The sequence below is a fragment of the Gymnogyps californianus genome, chromosome 3, assembly GCF_018139145.2.
Source record: "Gymnogyps californianus isolate 813 chromosome 3, ASM1813914v2, whole genome shotgun sequence".
In the NCBI taxonomy this organism is placed as follows: domain Eukaryota; kingdom Metazoa; phylum Chordata; class Aves; order Accipitriformes; family Cathartidae; genus Gymnogyps; species Gymnogyps californianus.
In genome coordinates this window covers 26338111-26353288 of record NC_059473.1, presented here as the reverse complement: position 1 = coordinate 26353288, position 15178 = coordinate 26338111, and the positions used below count along the sequence as shown (strand labels likewise).

Sequence of the window (15178 nt, the reverse complement as noted above, 5' to 3'; positions counted from 1 at the left end):
ATGTAATTATTTTGAATTAACTTTCTCTATCCATAGCCATGCATCAGGTTTATTTTCTGAGGAGATGTATAACCACATTTCTAGCTATCGATATAGTGTGAGAAGCAAAGATGGTCAGCATCAAGTATTCATCCCAAGCACAAGATTGCTCATGATCCTTTTTCCACTGTCTTTAGTGACTGGATCTAGTGTCTAACTTCTAGACACCGGATACGTACCCTTTAGCTGTCCTTAACAAGTAATAAAGAATCTGAGACACTGCTTCACTTGTTAAATTCACTGGTGAGCAGGTTTCGCTTGTGTGAAAAGGCTTGTATCTGCCTTTATTAGTACCTTATTTGTCTTCAGAGTTTAATTTAATATCTCCCTGGGTGAGCAACTGCATGGGAGGTGATCAGAAGTTTGATATCATGGCTTTAGGGAGTGCATTTTGTTTCCTTAATTGGTCTACATTCCACCTGCACAGAATCTGACTTAAGATATCCAAAGGTTTTTGCAAGGTAAGCATCCCTGAAATTCAAGCCTAGAATTTTTGTCATGTCATATTTGTGCTATATTTATTTATATATGGTTTACACAATCCATTGTGACTATATGCTTAATACTTTGCTTTTATCTAAATCTCTTTCATCTGAGAGATCATTCATTTCCATTTTTTAACAAATATTTTTCAGTAGTATTTGTTATCTAATTTGAGATGTAAAGTAAAAAAAGACATTCATAGATTTTTTTAAATACTCTGTCCAGATATTTAGACTTACCGTTTTCCCCAGAACTGTCTCAACAGTAAATAATCAGAAAGTAAGTAAAGAATTTTCACTTATTCTCAGCGAACTGCATTCAGAGGATGAGAAGAACACCTCCGCTAGATGAACTGCAGCCGCCTCCATACCAGGATGATAGTGGTTCTCCTCATCTTTCATGTACGCCTTCTGAAGTTGGAGACAGTAAATGTGAATTTTCCCAGTGTAGCAACAGTCCAAGATGTTCATATAAGTGCCCAAGTGAGGGAAGCACGGGACACGAAATAGAAAGCTTTCATAACAAAGGATACGAAGAGGATGTACCAAGTGATAGCACAGCTGTCCTTAGTCCAGAGGTAAATGAAAAGTTGAGTGTTCTGAAGCATCATGCAGTGCAACCTTTTGAGAGCTTTTTTTCATCTAAAGATCAATGCACAGTTATATGAACACTAATCTTGCGGCTCATTCATTTAAAAAAAAAATTAGTCAGAAAATACTAGAATAGGATTTCAGATTGTTCTTTATAGTTAATTTTATGGCATCTTAACTTTCAAACAAACTCCCAGTAAGAGTGAATTATTTTTCAAACCAGTCAGAAAACTTCATCACACTATAAGGGCTGTAGTCAAAATTCTTTTTTTTTTCCACATAATTTTTCAAACAACCCAACTAAAAAAAAATACTCTGTTAAGGCTTTTCAAACTGAACACCCCATAATGTAAAACTTCATTTTTTTTATTGAAAAACATTGAAAATAAATTATTGAAAATAATTTTTATGAAAAACATTTCATCTTTTATGAAAAAAAATTATTACAAAGAATTTTTTTTAAATTGTTGATGGTAGCGTAGAGATTTGGTCCACTTAATTTTTCTTTTTTGCTGCTATAAACTGTAATGATACCTATTTATTTCTACTATGAAGAAGTCATCTTTTCTGACACGTATTTCCTTGAAATGTCTTCAACAACCAATTACTGCACTGACATCTATGGGTAAGTCTACATTAGTGATGTCACAGGCAGAAGAGGCTCTTTTTGGTACAAATTTGTCTTTTGTCTCTACCTGAGGTTTTGAAGTGCATATTGCGGCTCAGTCCTGATATGCCAACAGCTGTTTCTGTCTTAGTAGACCTCTTGGTAAGTTGATCTTGCATACCTGGGGTGTTGATGCAACATCTGGAAGGCCCAGCTGCAAGTCCTTCAGTAGCTAGCTGTCTACCTGTGCCTGATGATCAGCTAGGACTGTATGAAGTTCATTGCTGGTAAAGACATAGTGTGTACATATGGTCCTCGAGCCCTAACAGATTGCAGCGAATCTAATCCTAGTTCTTCCCATTTTGTGTCACACCAGTCATTAATGTAAGCGTACTCAATAAGAACTGAGAATACTGCCAACTTTTTTTATAGCCACTCAACAACTTGAAGAATGAAGCTTTCAGAGGAATGAATTCCCATAGCTATGTAGCAACCAGTTTAAAATAAGAACATAACATTTTTTAATCCAAAAGGCTTTATTGTGGCATCTATTCATTTACATGAACAAGTGTATCTTTGATAATATGAAAATACAGAGGAGATACATTTGTTTTACATACTTGGAATAACTTATATGAACAGTAGGTTGACCTGTACTTGTAAATATTTTGTATTTCAGTATCACTATCAGACTAGCTGTTGTAACAATATAGGGGATCAATACTTTGTTCAAAATTTGAAGTGACAATAAACAATCTTAAAATTAAGTTTAAAATACAATTTTAGGACTGATGCCATTTACAGAAAGTTCAGAAGGTGTGTTCGAAACAGATGCATCTTACACAGTTCCAGTAAAATTACATTAATAAAGCCATGATAATTTTTGGCACATTCATAGAACTCTTGTGGACTGCAGCAAGAGCTGCATGTGCAAGTAGGTGGTGTAATTCCTGTATTCTTTGCTGGCATCTCACCATGCTCTCAAATCACTAGCCGGCTCTTAAAGCAGTAGTATGTTAACTTAAAAATGTGTGTATACTCGCACTGTGATAAGGTAGTTCTATCTCGTAACAAATGTGTATATGTTTTAACGTGGGGCACAGAAGAAGAGATCATAAATACAGCCTAATTTAATCTGAGCTCTGTCTGATTGACTCCTGGCTTTTGGTGGTATTGGCCAGGTAAAGTCTTTTGATTTCTTCTTGCCTGCTAGTCAGCCACCTCCTCAGGCTTTCAGTGTTTAATTACCTTGTTTGTGAAATGAACAAAAAGATCATAGACCCTTCATATTGCTTAGAGAAAGCCATATATTTCCATGCTAGATTTAATAATAGAATACAATAAATAAATAAATAAATAAAAAGCTTTTCTTCTTCTTCTTCTTCAGGATATGTCAGCTCGAGGATCATCTTCACAGCTTCCTAAACCTTTTGATCCTGAGCCAGTAGCTAAATATGGCACACTGGATGTGACTTTTGACTATGACTCACAGGAACAGAAGCTTTTGGTGACAGTGACAGCTGTCACAGACATTCCCACATACAGCAGGACAGGTGGAAGCTCGTGGCAAGTACACCTAGTTCTTCTCCCTATAAAGAAGCAGAGAGCAAAAACCAGCATTCAGCGGGGACCGTGCCCTGTCTTCACAGAGACATTCAAATTTAATCACGTTGAGTCTGAGATGATTGGGAATTATGCAGTTCGCTTTAGACTGTACAACGTACGTCGCATGAAAAAAGAGAGGATTGTGGGAGAAAAGATTTTTTACTTAACAAAATTGAATCTTCAAGGGAAGATGTCAGTGCCAGTGATACTGGAACCTTCTTACAGTCTGTCTGTGAGTATTAAATGAGGCAGAATAAGAATGCAGTGATATACAGTGTCATTAATTTTGTAAGAATAGTGTGTATATTTATAGAGTCATCACATCCATTAGATTTTTTTCAACAGTCATAGCACCATATTAGCACAACAATAATTTCCTTAGAGCTTCTCTAAGTACATTCACTTTCCACCTGCAAAAGCTGCCCATATTTTTCCTTTTCATTACTTAGAAATTTCCAGTCTATAAATAGGGCTATAGTGGTGAATATATGTATATATGTATCCATGCAAATACATATATATGTATTTAATAGTATAATCTTTACTGTGCTACCCACAGCATTTCAATTAAAAAAAAAAAGGGGGGAGGAAAAAAAAAAGCTATACTAGTGAGTGCCCTCCATCTGTTGCAGTTAAATCTTTGTTGCAATAGGTATTTTCCTCTCAAGAAAGAAAGACAGGAAAGAGGAATTTTGAGAGCACAAAGCCATTTTTAATAACTTCAGATTAGAACCTTGTAAATAATTGATTTCTGGTTCAGTCTGAAGTGAAAAATAGTGTGAAACGTAGTTCAAACTGAAAAGGATTTTTGTTTGCTGAAAAAAACCCTACCTATCTGATGAACAAAATCTTGTCCCCCAAAATAATTTAACTTTAATATTTTTAATAAAGCAAGGCAACAGTAATTAAGGGTAAACTTAGATATCACTATCAAAAAACACAGGAGATCGCTATATGGGCAGTGATCGACATCTCCTTTTTCTTTTTTCTAAGTATTTAAGTATGCCTTTGTCCAAAAAGAGAATGTTTGTGATGTTGTCAGGGCTTCCTAGACTAGGAGTTCTTGAATATTCATTGCTTAAGAGCTGCATATGTGCTAAATAATAGACTTTTGGGGGAAAGAGAAGGTGATTTAGCAAGGGCATCCTTATTTGGACATTGTATGTATTCTGCGGTTTTTTTAAGCTATCAATAAAAGAAAAAGAGGAGGAGAAGGGAAAGAAAGAAAAAGATTTTTTCAGGTGAAACAATGCAGTTAATTTGTTCTGCACTTTCAAAAAAAGTTTGAATCAATTGAAATGGCATTTCTGTTGAACGTGAGTATTACAAAAGACACTCAAAATAAAATGCCATTGTATTTAATGACTAAAAATATATTAATTAGAATTAGTAAAAGCTGAGACTAAAACTTGGATCTGATGGAGGATCAACTGACAATAGAACAGCTTTTTTATGATTCCTTAAAAAGTGCAAATCAGTCTATTCCAAGGATGAAGTGGTTCACCTACCTAGTGTGAACTTTCCTAATGCAGAGTTTGCTAGTTTCATAGCTAGGAAAAAAGCACCCCATGAAACAAAACATTGAATATTCTAAATGTACTTGCTATATTTGTGTGTGTTTTCAATAGGTTCTTGTATAAAATTTACCAAAGTCAGTGAAAGAGGCCAATGAATGGGCCAGGCTTTTGATTGATCGGTATATCCCATATGTGCATTGGTTATTCTTCTGTATTAATTTCTTGAGCTTTTGTGGCAGGGAGAGTAAAAACAAATTCCAGAAGACATCAAAGATAAGAAGATTGTTATTTATTTTCTGTGATAGTAAGGGATGCCATGTCTGCATTTTTCTCTCTTTTTTGGGGGGAAGGAACAAGAATAAGGAATATTGGTAGGAAGTGAAAGGATCTTCCAGAGTTTGTTGCTGTAATGGGGTTTAGGCAGATTTATCTTAGCCCTACCTGTTGCTGGAAGGGAACCTTCATAGTCTTGATAGCTTGAATGAGGATCCATGGTTTTTTGGAACTATGCAAATCAGTTTTTAAACCTTTGGAAATTCATTCACATCTGAGTTTATAGGTATTTTTCTATTATTATTTATAGCCTATATCATATTTTTTCAGTGAGCAGATTTATTACAGGATTTAACATATAGTTATTTTGCAAGACTGTTAATATTTGTTGTGTTTTTAGGGTGTATGACTGGAAGTTGGGGGCATCCTCAGTCACTTGAGTTCAAGCCCTTGTTATTGCAAACAGCCAGGTCATCCTGATCACAAATTTGTGAATTTTCATCTGAAAACATCAGGTTGTTTCGTTTCCAACCTGAATTCCTTCATGGCCAATTTATTACCATTTGTTCGTATACCAGCGTGGTTCTTGAGCTTAATTAGTTCTTACCCTTCTCAGGTGTTTGCCTCTGAGTCTGTTTATACAGATTGGTCGTACTCCTTCTCAACTGTCCTTTTGCTAGAATAAACCAACAACAATCTTTATGTCTAGCTAATCATAAATGCCAGGCAGGAGTTGTTTAACAGGAGAAGGTAAGTATTGTTTCAGTTTGGAGAAATCCAGTTGTTCAGGGGTATTTGTAATTATAAAATCCATTATGAGGTACATTGTAAATTCTGAATTAAATTTGCCTTCTTCAGTTGCAGAGGGTTTTGTTGCTGAGAAGTGTTTATATTTGACAGCTTTTTTACCAAGATATTTCTTGGACACATGACAGTTGTCCTATTTTTTCCACTGCTTCTCATTATATGGATTTTATGTATTAAATATTCCTTCTGTCACTGAAACTTCCTAATCCATTGAAACATCTACGCTAATCTCTTCTGCAGAAACATATTTTATTTGCTTCTGTCTGTGCCTGATATTGTATTAATGTATTTTATTAGCTAATCATCTGCCTTCTGATTGTATAAGAACAGTTTGTATCCTGTGAAGTTTAGTATTTTTTCACTTATACCTTAAAGCTATGCACAAGGGAATCTAGTTAAAGGTAGACCAGCAAGTTCAAGTGCCTTTCAAACATAGTGGCGTGCTCACATGAGTGAGGCCTGCAACTCTCTGGTTATTGTTAAAATGTGGACAAGCGGATGTCACGGTGAGTACCTGATACTAGTATGTTCCTTAAATAGGTTTCAAAGCTACACATGGCTTCAAATTTACAAATATATTCACGAACTATCTTTCTCACCAAGATTTCACCCTGTTCCTCACCTTCCTACATTGCGTATAATGTCTTGCATTAGCAGCTGTTATCCCCAGTCCTATTGCCATTTGTCTTTAACAGTCCTGCGTTGCTGCAGTTCTCCCACGTAACAGGGAATTCCTCCTCAGCCCCCTTATTTATCACACGCTTCCTTCCAAGTTCAGCATACGCTTGAGTGAGGAGGAAGCAACAGAACCAATATGGGCTAGCCAGAGTGCAGTTGTCACTGTTATCTGAGACTGTGTCCCTTTCAGATTTGATAGAAATTGGCTGTTGCATCAAAAGTTAATAGCAAGGGCGTACATAGTGGTTTTGGCTGAGTATAGTTTGCTTAGGAAGACCTTTGTTGATGCTTTTAGAGAAATTTTCCTTTTAGTACAATGATAGACAAATTTTTGTTCACCCGTCTTGGAGTTTAGAATCTATTGCGATGTTGTTTATTTTTCTTCAGGAAATCCCTGTGGACCTGTTTTTAGTTGCTCTTCGTAGCCAAAGAAATTTTCCTGACAGTGAACAACAGCCTCCAGTATCATGTGATTATAAAAACATATAAGCAGTTTATTGAGTGAAATCTGTTTGGAAAAGATCAAAAAAACAAGCGTAATCCTCTTCACCACCCCATAGGTTGCTTTTTGGTGTAGAATAACAACAATCAATCATGTTTTTTATTTTTTGATTGATTTTGGAAGTACAATTTGGACAACCAAAATATACCTCTTCCTGCTAAGCAAATCTAGTAATCGTTCATTATGTAGTGTCAATAAAAAGATGTTTACTGTGGAGAATTACATTTATTTTTCTTTCTTTCTATAACGTTCTTAATTTCTAATATATCGAACTCCCAGATGTGATCCCCATAACAAAGAATGGATGGTAGCAATCATACGTGCTTAAAGGATTATTTTGTATATCTTTACTATAAATATCCAGTGTCTGAGAATTACTTTAATTACAAATTTTTTGAGTGAAGGCATTTATGCATGCAATGTATAAAAATGCTTGCTCTTGCACACACACATGCGCACTCTCTCCACTTTGAGGACAATGGTTAATCATCTAGTATACGTTGGTTTATGCATTGTACTTAAGGCATTTGTTCCATGTTGCCCTTTATGTGTGGCATATCTTCAGTATTCTTTGTAATGGATGTTTATGAGTTTATAAACTTCTCAGAAAAAAAGCTTTCAGAGTGGCATTTCATTCTTGGGAGTTCTTGTCCATTGTAGAGTTGAGCTATCAGGTTTTGGGCAAATTCTTATACTTTAGACCTATTGGTGACTTTACTACTGTGTTCTTATGGCATGGTCTAGTCAGGATGGTATTTGGAAGGCTAAATACTAAAATTCATATGTATAAACAGATCTTTACTAAATACCAGTATGATACTTTAAAATGGCTAATGAAAAAATGACTAAGACTTGTCTAGGAAAAAAAAAAAGACTCAAAAGATTTTGTTCATAGTATTGTATTTAACTAGAATTCTACCTAAAAGGATCAGTTCCTATGTGATGGTGCATAAATGCTTTCAGTTAGCTTGTAAAAATTACGTTCATCAAAGTAAGGGGCAAGTATCTTTAAACACTGAGCACATTCTTATCTCGGGAATAGCTTGCTGAATTCATTTGAGTTAGTGATGTAAAACATGGAAGATCAGAACTAATCCTTTGACACAATTAGAAAGATGAGTCTTGCGATTTCTTTGAAGAAAATTATTAGGTGATTGGAAAATGGTGATCATGTTACTGAGGCTGCAGGAGAACTTCACGGTACTTGGCAAATGAAGCAGTCTCCCTGTGTTTGGCTGGTTGTGCAACATTTCAGGGCAGTATCAGCAAGCAGCAGCCATTGTCTTCTCAGTGTCATGGCTGCCTCAACTTGTGTGCCTTTGTGTGGTGTTCACCGAGCACTGCTCCTGGCAGCTGAGAAGATAAGTGCTAACCCATGGCGCTCTCTGCTCAGTTCTTCATCATGATATGGGGGGAAAAAAAACAAAGACAGCTGTGGCTACTGTGCTCTAAAGCCAATGGTGTGTCTGCAATGTTCTGACAGGTGCAAGTTTCAAGAACTCAAATAGAATCTGACCAGATGATAAGGACCTCCCACTAGATAAGTTCAATTGTCACAGTTAAAAATTAATTGGCTTTCCAAATCAGTGCTATTTGCTCCTGATTTTTTCTTATGTAAATATGTCTAATCGTTCATGGCAAATTTTGGCGTGTAATTAATTTGTTCATCCTAGAAGCACTGGACTAGGCATTGAGACTGTGAGACTGTTTCAGTCCCATATAGAATAACCTTGATACTTTATAGAACATTTTTAGATAGTTTTCAAGAAATTTTTTTTTTACAGTCACAACTTGTCTCAGGTGACTGCAGCCATTCTGTCATTTCAGGAGCAAAATGGTTGACCAGTTTCAACATATGCCATTTGTTTTTGATAAGTGATCACTGTGGTGGAGGGTGATATGGTTATTTCTGTCACAGATTGAACAAGCCTCTTGAGTGAGCTATCCAGAAACGGTAGAATGTTTCCTCAAGCTGTACAGAAATTCATATCCAGTTATTTGAATGAATCCAGAGTAAGAGGCAATAGCCCTTGCAAGTTGCTTTAAACTCTATAACTAAATTCAGTACTTCAGCCCTTTCATGGGTTATTTGCTGACTCTACTGTGATCAAGAGAAGGATCTTTGTCATTAGGATGCTCTGCCTTATATCATTGTAGGCATAGGCCATATTGCTGCTATTTGTCCATTGAAAATCAAGTCCAAGATCAGTTCAGGAAGCTTTCCACAAAGCAACAATTCAGGATTTGTCATACTGCCATGTCTAGGCTAGCTAGGGTTGTGATTCCTGTTCCATCAGTACTTTAAAGAGTATAAAGCTTTTCCAAATGAAAAACCCTAATTCGCTGGAAACAAGCTTCTGACTTTTTATGACATTCTGAGAGCCCTTAGTTGAATCTTGTGCATCCACCACATTTCTCAATTAATTTGCATTTCTAGCCTTTATTGCTGGACTTTTTTGTAAGATACAAGAAGAATAATTTTATTCCAGTTATTGCTGACAGTCATGGATAATAGAGCTAATAAAAATGCTATCAAAGTGGTACTTATATACCATTTCTGGGATATGCTGACCAATGTGGACAGTCAAAGCATTCTGAATGTACATGCCACTGCCATGGCAGAGTTAACAAAGTCCACCTGGCCTTCAAGTTTTTAGAGGTTTAAAAAAAAATGCCAGCATAACACAAGGGCTTTCTTCAACACATTAGCAAAACCAGAACTTGAATCTAACATTAACTTTCAACTACCTTGCTGATATCCAGATGGGAGGCAAGTTCCTGCTTTGGTAACTAGATCTGTTACCATGACCTTGAATGTAGGATACTGGGAGAATTATTTGAAGTCAGCAATGTAAAGAATTTCATCCATTTGTCAAAATCTGCAGTTGGTCATGTAGCCAGAATAAAAATTGTTTGTTGTCTCTCTATCTTAATATCTGTGCACTGAGTAAAATAACAATGAAAAACTGGTATCTTTTGTCTTTAATCAGTGAGTTGCTTCAAAAAGTTATTTACTCAGTTTGATCCCCACAATCTTTGATATTTGGGTCAGCAAACAATGGAAACTATGTTTCAGACATGGTATTACTATTTTGAGTGTATGATGATGCTTTTCAGTCTCTAAAATGCACCCAGTCAAATGACAGGCTGTGAATGACTGTTCTAGATTAAATCAAAGTAATCCTCTTGAGCAATACTCTTATTTCCTCAGAAAGCCAGTCCATCAGTGACAAACATATTGTCTAGAATTGTATGTCTAGTTTTGATCATCTTTAAAAAAATAAAATGGAAAAAACTCATCAATACATAAAGCTAGAAAAATGAGAATTTCATCAGATATCTGTGAGATTCTCTGACTATCATTCGCTGTGGCATAAGTATGATCTCCCAATCTGGATTGGAATTTGAAAGAGCAGTAAGGAAAATAATCGTACTGTAAAAACATACTGTAAATTTCCCAGAAGTGGCTTTGTAGGATTTACAAATAAAGATTATCAAGGTTGTCACTAGCATGAAATTTGCACTTTTGAAGACTACAAGCTGCTGCTTAAATCTTCCTCAAGCAACTCTTTCAGTGGAGATATATTCTTTAACTTATGAATCCAAGTGAAATTTCTGTTTCCCTTAGAGATACTGAGTTTCCCAACTATTTTATTTTCTTATAATTTTAATTATTTCTTGTTTGCATGTATGTGTACACACAAACATCATCTCACTTTTGTTACCGTCTTTCAAGGAAACAGGAAAAAGGAAAAACACAGAAACAGTTCTGTTTGCAGGTTTGAGCACCCTTCAGCAAAAGCATGTGTACTGTTTTCCTCCAATTTATTTCCATTGGGGGAAATCCTAATCAGAGATGTTGCACAAACAGATGAAGTTACCTAGTCTGCAGATTTGTAATTTACACATTTGTGGAACTTTTAATTTTAGTTTTTGGTTTACTTACTGGGCGATGATTCTTTTCCTGGGCTTTGCAGTATAATGTAAGTGTTCTTCATTAGCGTTCTTCATTTCAGACTTGAAGATCTCCAGGTAATCGCTTCTTTTGTATATTCAAGCAGCCTGTATTTGGTATCAGATAAGCATTTCTGTTCATAGGGTGCCTTTAGCAAGGGATCCTTTTAGTCTTAGTGTGTTAGCCTCTTGTCAGGCTTGGCCTTCATATTGCCTGACCTTGAGCTGCATCTTTCACAGCTCCTGTCTTTCTGTTGGGCTTAATCAGCTGTCAGCTGGCCCCAGGAGAATCCAGCTTATCTCCACCTCTTGCCCTTCTTTGTGGTGTGTATGATAGCTCTAAGAACTGAAGCAGATCCCTTCCAACTGCAAACACCCGGTGATCCTCCGATCGTGAGATTAAACATGACCTGAACAAATCAAAAGGGGTACCACTAGCAGATTAAATTAGAGCTGGGTGAACTGTTAATCACAAATACTTTCACTGACAAATGTGTTCTAAACATGCCTTTAATGTTACGGATTTGTTCATTGTGAAAAATAATTGCATGAATGTTTATGCAATCAAATACTAGTCCATAGATTGACTACTCATAAATTATGCTTACTGTTTGATCACTGAATCTTTTTCTCTTTTCCCTGTTTGGAAGAGTAATCAAGAGAGAAAAGAGAAAAATGAAATTATTTGCCATTGATCTCGCCAATGAGCATAGAGAGTAACTCCATCTGGACAGAGCATTGTCATTTAAAGAAGTCTGTGGTCTTGGAAGCCGTCCCACAGTAACATCTCCATGGTCTTACAAGTTTGACAGGGAGTAAAGAGAGGGGGAGGTGTGAGTGAGTCTGGGTAGGAGCTGTTAGCGTAGCTTCATCAGGAGTGCAGGTAAAATGTCTGCATTTTGTGTCAGATGTTCTTAACTAAATTGCTAGCACAAACATCTAACAGCTTTTAGTGCTTGAATGTTTCTTTATTCTACATGTCTTATCTCAGAAAAGAGAATTGAATAATAAAAGGCCTCTTGCCTCTTTTCCTCCCCTTGCCCATGGCTGTATAAAAAGCTGGTAGACTTTTGCAATGTAAAAACAGCACTTTTGTAAATGCTGTAAATTCCATTGTACATTCATTTCCAATTGCCTCCGCTGCTGCTCGGGTTTTCCTGTGCAAATTTCAAGTCCATTAAGTCCATGGAACAACTAGGTGACCTTTCATAATCTGGCAAGGAAGCCAAAGGTGTAATTTAAATGCAGACAAATAGAAGTTATAGAAAACTTAACATGTTTCCCTTTCTGTAGAGAATTAATGTTTTGTTCTGCGGAGCTGATCATTTTAAAAACTCGTAGACACAAAGTACTAATAGCAAATTCTCATGAAATATGAAAAGCAACACAGAAGTCTCACTGTGAATGTGTTCAAAATCTTTCAGAAAAGTGGAATGTTGTTTTGCTATTATTAAGAATATATATTTTATTTTGTCATTTTCATTTTATGATTAAATTATGGTATCCTAAAGTTTGAAAACAAACCTTATTTTAATAATACTGTATTATTCTTATTAGAAAACCCACAAAGGTTTTAATTTTTATTAAAATTAATTAATTTTATATTACTTTAAAATTGAAATTTGTGTAGTATCATCATGTATCTAAGGAGGTTTTATAGCTCTGTACATTATAGTATCTATGGTACATTAAAGCTGTGCGTAGAATTTTTAAGGTTTTAGTCCCTTGACTGTAGTGAATGAAAGAACTATTGTTTTTCATTTGATCTCCGTTTTCCAGTGTTTCATCTGTGAGAAAACGATGTGTTTTGTAAAATTCTGCATCCAGAAGTTTTTTTCTCTTGAGAGTAAAAAACAAGGTAAAGCAGAAGCTTTTGATGAGAAATGTGAATTTTATGACTTCAGATAATCTGATTTTCAACTACATTAATAGTAGTTTAATATTCAAAACAACTCCATATTTGATACAAATACCATCAATGTTGAATGTATTTATTTGCTGAAGATTTTTAAATTGGAATTTGTGAATAGGAAATCCTGGTAATTTTTAAAGCAAGCCATTCTACCTAAAATAACTATGTTTTGTTTCCTAAAATCAAGTTGCATAATGGAGATGATATTAGAACATTTACTTTCATGTTTGTAATTTAAGTTGACTTAGATATTAATACTGTAAAGTGTTAAGTACATGAATAAAAATGCACATTATACTTAATTGGAACATGCTTCGAGGAAGCTATTAAGCAAAAACCCCAAATAATTACCTGTCATAAATAATGATGCTTTCCTAAACTTGAATCTTTGTGCGATGCCTAAAGCTATATGTTTCCATGTTTGCAAGTTCAGGTTATTAGTTTAAAGCAAAATTCTGATAACTGTATGTTCTCTTAACTTTACTATACAGGACAGCCAGCTACAATAGGAATTGGAATTTCCTCCCTAACATGTTGTGAAGATAGGTAGCTTTGTAAGATTTCAAAAGTATTGGTTTTCTTTTAAAAAACAAACAAACAAACCAACCAAACAAAAACCCCTAGAACATCCAGATTGACACCATTTAAAATCAGATATTTTTTAAAATTGCCAAAGCCTCATAATGACAATGGTATATAGTACAGAAAGAAACCTTTAAAAAAAAAAAAAAAAGATACTTTTTTGGCACTTACTTCTTCATTTAATTCTTATTTTGCAACATCTTTACTAAATTTTATTATTACTAATCTTAATAATAAGAATCTTATTATTTCAAACATTTAATATTGTTTTGAGCATCATGTAACACTTGAGTTCTGCCTTTAGAAACAAAAGTTGATACTTCCTGCAGGTATTAGTACACAGAAAAAGTATCAGTTGTTTCGTTTAAGGAAGTGTTTTGTTATGAGTATCGTATTTTTGAGGACTTCCTTTTTTCAAGTCTCTCAATCCTCACAGTTCTTCCATGAGTTAGGGGAGACAGAAGCAGAAGTGATGAGGAACTGAGGCAAATACCTCCGCAAAAGCATCAAAGTGTCCAGTATAGCACATAAGTGGGATTTAGATGCCAGAGTTCAAAATGATAAAGCCCCGTTCTTTGACATTCCTTATTATTTTACATCCCTGTGTTTTCAGGGCTGAGTTCTTCAGGTGGTTTAAGTTCTCTTTCCCAGGAATGATCTTGATATTTTTTCAGAAGTATTTTAGCTTTGAAACATGTTTTTATAAAGTATCTGGTGCTTAAGCCACTAATGAGGGATGTGGAGCCTCTAGGTTCAGTTTTCTCCTCCTCTCTGGCTCTCAGAGCTGAAGTAGGGGATGGGCTCCAGGCTAAGAGCTGGTCTGGAGCCTGTTTGGTGCCTGGGTGCTCTCATCACCTCAGCAAGCTTTTGCCTCAAAGTGGAACAGTAGCTTCAGGGTTCAGCACTGGGCTGGTGATTAAGAGAGATGAATACTTTTATCTAAAATGCTGGAGACCTGGATTCAGTTCCCTCTTTTGCCTACTAGGATTCAAATTTCCTTCCCTAACCTCTCAGTTGTATTGATATAGAAGTAGAAGAAAGTAATGTGCAAAAAAGTTCTTTAAGAGATTAGTGGTATAACATTAACATTTAAAATTTGAGAGAGACATTTTGACAAGTAACATGCTGTGAATCAGATTTTTGTTGCTGAAGGATTGTCAGCAAGGTTTCATCTTTCCTGTGTATATTTTGAAAAGCCAAGAGAATCAGATGTTCTTGTTTCGTAAGCCTACAGAGGCATGATTTTAACCTGTGCATTGAGGAAAGTGAACTTTTAACTGCCCTCAGAGCATGGCCACATTATTCCCTGTCATTAACTCCAGTTGGTTTAAGAGCAGAATTTATAAGCAGAACTTCAGGGTATAGAAAAATAACAGTAGGAGATGAATATGTAAGTAACAAATATCCTGTTTCCATGGAATTATGGTGCAGGAAGACAAATAAATACATTTTACATATATTATCATTGTTGCAAATAGAGGATTCTCTATGTTGTAAGAGAGCAGAGAAAAGGATTATTGAAAATACTTCTTAGGGGTTCAGGTCTGACATCATACATTGTATGCATTCACTTCCATTGGCACCAGGGAAAAAAGTGTGTTCTTTTTTTGATTGCCAACTTCTGTGCAA

General features: G+C 35.5%; 1 protein-coding gene across 2 annotated transcripts in view; it reads left to right on the top strand.

Moving 5' to 3' along the window:
* Window positions 1-15178, top strand: part of SYT14 (synaptotagmin 14) — a 72917-nt gene that overhangs the window by 47593 nt on the left and 10146 nt on the right. For both annotated transcript variants that reach the window (XM_050893914.1, XM_050893913.1), the window contains 2 exons: window positions 831-1099; window positions 3107-3556. In XM_050893914.1, coding sequence (XP_050749871.1) covers window positions 831-1099; window positions 3107-3556 — 719 coding nt within the window. The remainder of the gene's footprint in view (window positions 1-830; window positions 1100-3106; window positions 3557-15178) is intronic.